Raw genomic sequence first — 6,987 nt, forward strand, 5'->3', positions numbered from 1 at the left:
CCGATAGCTGAGTCCGAGATGAGTTGAAGTTCCGAGATGAAAATCATTTCGAGATGAAGGGCAATTTCGAGATTAGCAGTCTGATCTAGCATTCAATGTATTTTGTATTATTGTTGATGTAACAGTTCATAGGACTTTTCTTTATCTATCTTTTGGATACCAGTTTGTAAAACACTGTGAATTATCCAGGCCAAGGAATGTTTCCTAGTTGTACCATGTTCCTCCTTCACTATTTAAGGAGTGAATGTTTTCACCATTAATTATACTATAAGTTTTCACAACATTCTTACAGTTCCTCAAATATCTTTGCATTAATTATACTATAAGTTTTCTTCATTTATTATCTAGAATACTTTATTCAATATCTTCTTCAAGTCCTAACTGGTATTACCCGATTCAACTGGAACTATCATTAAGAGCAGACGTTGATCTTCAAGATTAACTCAACGTTTGAGTTTTCAAACATTGTCATTGTGCATTGATTACTTGTTCTCACTATATATATATATATATATATATATATATATATATATATATATATATATATATATATATGGTTTTCCTCGTCTACTTTCCTAATACATAACAAAATCAAGTAAAAATCCACAGAAAAACATATGCTCAATTATTAGTTGTTAATTATTGAATAAAATCATGTCATTCAATAAAAATTCTCAAACAAAATATACTTATTTAAAAAAAGAAACACTACAAATGAAATAAGTCAAAATTAGAAAAATATGTTGAAATTCGACTTACATATTTATTTTCAACCAAAATTAAACAAACATAAATTAAGGGATTCATATCGACAAAATACTTGCGACAATAAATAAATCCCTAAATTATACTTTCATCCGCATAAAGTAATCCATATAAAAGTAATTTTATTTTGATGTTTATTTTATTTGAATGTATATTTTATGTTACACACAAAACGATCGATCATTTATATGGATTATAAGAGGTATCAAATGATTTTTTATGCTTTTGGGCCTCGGTCGGTACTTTGACGTTGGTTGCTAAACCTACAGCTTCAAGAAATTGTATGATGTACCACGTAAAATCAATTTGCCACCACTCCAATCCATGTCGAGCTGAATACTCAAATGCATGATGATTGTTATGCCATCCTTCTCCGAAGAGAAGCACTCCTAGCCACCTTCACAAAATTTGGAATATGTTTATATTAGATTCTAGTATAACTAGCACATTCATATATTTACAAGCATACCAGTTGTTCTTGGAGAGATCACCAGTATTCCAAGCTTTGTTTCCCCAAATGTGGCCAACCGTGTTTACGAGTGACAGAAGGTGATAAATCCATACAATCCTAACACCCTAGATACACCATAAATTTATGTTAAAAACCATTTAAATTAAAGATTACATATACTACTACAAATAATTAAGCAATACAAAGAATTGCCACATAATTAACCATTTAAATTAAAGATTACATATATATATATATATATATATATATATATATATATATATATATATATATATATATATATATATATATATATATATATATATATCAGCCTGAACTAGACCTGCTTATTTGGCGGGTTGGCTGATTGACGGGTCAGAAATCTCAACCCAAATTCGTTTATTTTTGTATCTGGTTAATGTCGTGTCACGAGTAATATTAAAAATTGCCACCCATATATATATATATATATATATATATATATATATATATATATATATATATATATATATAAACATAGAGAGAGAGAGAGAGAGATGTAAGTTCAATTGAGAAAATAAAAAAAGTTTGAGAATAGAAGAATTATTCTCAGCCAATCATTTATTTTTGCTTCAAAATGCTTCGTCCTACCGACACGATGAAAGATGAGTAATATTCATATATGAATCCACCACCTCTCATCCGACACCAACTACCACCACCATCGTGACCAACCACCATCGCCACCTTTGCCACCATCGACCACCAACCACCAACCACTAACGCCTCTACCACCAACCACTACCATTATATTCATATATGAATAATCATTTCCCTTATACGTATTCATATAGTAGGTGAATACCCGCACGTTGCTCGAAATATAACAATATATTTGAAATCTTTACAGATATATGTATTTTAAATATATCAATGACATTGTTGTTAACTTTTATATAATAAATCTTATAATAAGTTTGTATAAACATTGTTTGTTTTGAATTATTTAATAATTTAGACATATTTTAAAATTTTATAATGTCAATTGTCTTAATGAACTCTATTTTTAAGTTACGCATGAATAAAATTAAATATAATATATGGTCTAACGATATTTATAGTTGTTATGATTAATTAATTTTAAAAAGTTTATTTGCTTAAAATTTTAATTTTTATTAATGTAATTATTTAAAACATCAAACAATGTTTTTGTTTTTAAATGTAACAAAATAATTTTTGTATATATAATGTTGTTTTTAACTATTGTTGTTGTAAATTATTTAAAATAATGTATTTGAAAAATCTTAATTATTTTAATTTGGTTTCAGAAATTTAACTTTTTTAAAATTTATTTGATGAATATGGTTTGTTTCTTTGATTGTAATTATTCAGAACAACAAACGCTGTTTTTATTTTTAAAAATAACATTATAATTTTTTATGTAATATTACATTTAACTATTCGTATTGTAAGTTATTTTAAGTTACTTATTTAGGTTTAACAATATAGTTTATAACTTTTAACTATCTATAAAATAGTTTCTCGATTTTTTTCAATTCTAACTGAAATTTTGATTTCAGTTAGCCGTTTAATATTATATAGAAATTAATAATTTAATATTTTGCAAAAAATCATAAATTATACAAAAGTTGTGACTCTAAAATAATAATTGCTCTCTCTCTCTCACACACACACTCAAAATATATATATACATATATATATATATATATATATATATATATATATATATATATATATATATATATATATATATATATATAGAAAGTTCTAAGAAAATATTATTAATCAAGAAACCAATGAAATAATCCAAAACATCATAATATAAAGTGATTTATGACAAAGTAATGATTGTAGATTTGTACATTGGATACATATCCACCATATTATACCAGAAACTCAATTCGTTTTTTAGATTTATTTTTTAGGCCATATTTTTTATCTGAAAAAAAATGAATATAAAAATGTTCATGATTTTTCATCATTTTTTAACGGAGCTTCATATTATATATATATATATATATATATATATATATATATATATATGAAAAATTCAATGAAAAACAAAACTCACTTTGTTTTCCTTGTTTATTAAAGTAAATGTTTACTTTTTATCAAAAAAATTTAATAAATATATAAAAATTCTTACTTTTGGTAATCTTTAAATATAAATTCACCTTGATGTAAAAAAGATTTTTTTTTTTTAATTTTATCAAATTCATGTGGTTATATATATATATATATATATATATATATATATATATATATATATATATATATATATATATATATATTCCATGTCAATCCTACCTTTAACTCCTTGTTAATATGTACATGTGGTTTTAATCAAACAAATTTGTCTTTCGATCTATTTATTTATTTCATAAAAAAATGTAACTTAATATAAATGAAGTATGTAAATTAAATATATTAGAAAATCATTATCTAAATAGAATTTATGAAATGAATTTAGATAAAGATATTATACCATGCCCCAAACAACGTACGAAAATCCACCCCGTGCATACAAGACAGCACCGCATCCAAGTAAATGACACATGTATGTTTTTTGTATAAATATGTAGAATGTCTGGTTTTTTAAATCTTCTACGTTGTTACGTTCTTGATACTGCAAAAAAACAACCAATATAGTATAGTTTTAGGATGATTTGTGTTCATTGTACATGCGATTCGATTAAAATTATAGCAATAGTATATTTTTAGTCGTCTTTGCTCTAATAATTAAATATATTTTTGTCATATGTTATAATCTCATTCATTTTGTCATATGTCATTTTATGGTTATTTAAAATTAATTTTTTTTCAAAATGTCATTTTATGGTTTTTTTATTCGTTTTATTAAATTTCACGTAAAATTTAAATGTAATAATTATAATAAATATAATAATAAATGAATATAAATTTAATTAATGGACTTACCTTTTAATTTAAAAATTCTTAGGATAAAGCCCCCATTAATTTCTTTGTTTATTTATCTAAATTATAGAAAAAAAATACTTTAAATTTAATCATTCAACAATTTTCTCAATTTTCTTTTAAATTCAAAGTTTTTAAATATTTAGACATTAACAATTAATACATGAGTCTCATATTCAATACATGAGTCATGTATTAATTGTTAGTATATATATATATATATATATATATATATATATATATATATATATATATATATGAATCTCACAATTAATTAATAATAAAAAGGATATCATGATACCTTTTCAACCAGGTATTCATTGTCAAAAAACCAACCCGCATAACTAAACCATAACCCGTTAATGGGCGAGTGTGTATCATTATCCGAATCCACGAATTTGTGATGGTATCTATGGATGCTCACCCAAAATATTGGATCTCCCTGCATATAAAAAAGATAACATATGTATTGTTTAGTATGATGGAATCAGAATAAAAATAATATGATTCATTGTAATGAAATGTAAAATGTTGTTTGGTTTTTCTAATACAACCGAATAGATATTTTTTTTCTCATACAATCCTAGAATATAATGAAAAATTGTAACATGACTTATTTTTATGTTATATAACTATTAATGACACAACACTTTATTTTTAAAGTTCATGAGTCGATTTATTTTTATTTTTATTTTCTAAATAAATATAAAATATGTTTGTGATTGTAATCTTATATAAATTTGAGTAAATTATTTTATTGTTCATAATTATTATTCTTTTAATTTAATTGATTAGTTAGGTATTCTAAAATTGATTAGTTAGGTATTCTAACATATTGTGTATAGTGTAGAACTAAAACTATATATTATATTTATATGCAATACAGATAAAATTATATAATGTTAATTACATTCATATATACTATCCAAAATGATCACATATATAAACTCCTTCATTATCTTTGTTTATTTACATTACGTCTTACTAGACAAACTTTTACGCCTTGTTCCCGAGATATATTTAAGGAGAGAACTAAAAGGATACGTAGGGAAATTGGTGGGCGTCGAAGGAAAATCATGTTTCCGAGTTTCATTAATGGAAGGAAAGTGAGGGCAAGGAAAGGATTTTGGAGCCATATTTTCCTTTTAAATTTTCCTCCCAAATTGGGGGGATTTGGGAAGAAAGTGAGGGGAAGAAAAATTTTAAGTTTTATTTTCTTTTTCCTCCTAACTCGGGAACACAAAAACTTAAAATTTTCCTTTCATTTCCTCTCATTTCCTTCGAATTCTGGAACACGGAATAGTAAATATTTTCCTTCACCTCTCTTTCTTTCTGTCAAAATTTTACTTCCCTTCCCATAAATGAATTTACAAAAAAACTCCGGAACAAGACGTCAATCTGAGAAAAATTAGATTATGATGATGATAAAGCCAAATACAAACCTGCAAGGCTAGGACCCCAAAGTAAACAAATATGTACTCGAGCAATTTGGGAAGTTTGAGACTATGGTGGGACAAAAGTCGGTGGTAAGAGAGGGTCATGCCTAGCATTCCCGTGACCAAGTAACCAACAAATGCGATCCAAAAAGCATCCCAAGTAAATGTAAAAGGTGCAAAAAGGGCAAGTAAATGAACAAAAATGAACCATGATGCCACTTGGATGTCTACCGCTTGCCATTTTCGACCCAAAAAATAGTTCCTAGTTCTTGTGATCACCACGTTGGAAAATGGTATTTTCCGCAGATTTTTTCGGTTTCCACCATGGGAGTCAGAGAATGGCACCAATAAGTTTGTCATATTTTTCAGTTATGGGAAGTAGTTTGTGTGTTTCTTGTGGCATGTAGGTATAAATAGCTAAATTTTATGGATAATGATAAAAATACTTTATGATTCTAGACAATTAATGAAAATGGCCAAATTTGATCTATTTTACAAAATAAACACCTATTCAATATGCATTTTTCTATCATTTACACCAAATACATATAAAAATATTCTCTACCCCTTGAATTTTAAATGTTAATTGCTACTGGTTTCAACTAAATGACTCATTTGTACGTCCTTATATCATAATTTACTTTCCTTTTAATATAATTTTTTTAATTTTATGTTTGATTTCAATGAACATAAAACATTTTTAAATTTCCCAATTGATCATCGGCTTTTGGACTTTTCTTTAAAATTCATTTTTTTTAGTTTTTTTTTGTTGGAAATGTTTTTTTGGACAAAAAGTTACAATGAAACAAAATTAACTTAATCTCAAACACAATTTTGCATATGTGTTGGTCATTTTGGTAAATCAGAAAATAATTGACCATTTCCCTATATTCTTAGAGAAAGAATCAAAGGCTTGTTTCCTTTCCCCTTTGCTACAATCCATCTATTGTGCTTAAGTGATTTAAATATCCAAAAAAGTGAATATAATTCTCAATTCCTATCTTTGCCTATCACACACATTGTCATGCTCATGACTATTAAGCATGTCATTGGTTGCCACTAAATGTATCATGTCTAAAAGTCACATAGAAGATAAACCGACTCAAAAACACATGCAACTATATTTATCATAAAACATAATTCGATAATTAAATAGCTATAACCCTAGATAAACCACATTTGAATGATAGACATTCTAGTGCGAGTAACAACATATGAAAAACTGACGTCACAATCGATGATAAGCCCTAACTGGATTGTTGTCTCTATTCACACCCTACATTCCACCAACAAGTTTTCTAAAGCTAAAATCCTAGAAAACATTTATATGTGTTCATGGTATTTAGTTCAACTACTCATATGTCTTAATCGGCTTGTTAATTTTTTAATTACCAAACTTAA

The 6,987-nt window shown here is 26.0% G+C and overlaps 1 protein-coding gene across 1 annotated transcript; it reads right to left on the reverse strand.

Annotated features, from left to right (window-relative positions):
- Positions 1–876: 876 nt before the first annotated feature.
- LOC145116673 (palmitoyl-monogalactosyldiacylglycerol delta-7 desaturase, chloroplastic-like) lies at positions 877–5,980 on the reverse strand. Its single transcript, XM_079053004.1, has 5 exons — positions 5,593–5,980; positions 4,452–4,592; positions 3,702–3,842; positions 1,235–1,341; positions 877–1,162 (listed from the first exon to the last, which is right to left on the reverse strand). The coding sequence occupies exons 1-5, from the start codon at positions 5,944–5,946 to the stop codon at positions 946–948; spliced, it is 960 nt and encodes a 319-aa protein (XP_078909130.1). The 5' UTR covers positions 5,947–5,980; the 3' UTR covers positions 877–945.
- Positions 5,981–6,987: the final 1,007 nt, after the last annotated feature.

Source organism: Lactuca virosa, chromosome 5 (assembly GCF_052849685.1).
Source record: "Lactuca virosa cultivar CGN04683 chromosome 5, Lactuca_virosa_CGN04683_v6, whole genome shotgun sequence".
In the NCBI taxonomy this organism is placed as follows: domain Eukaryota; kingdom Viridiplantae; phylum Streptophyta; class Magnoliopsida; order Asterales; family Asteraceae; genus Lactuca; species Lactuca virosa.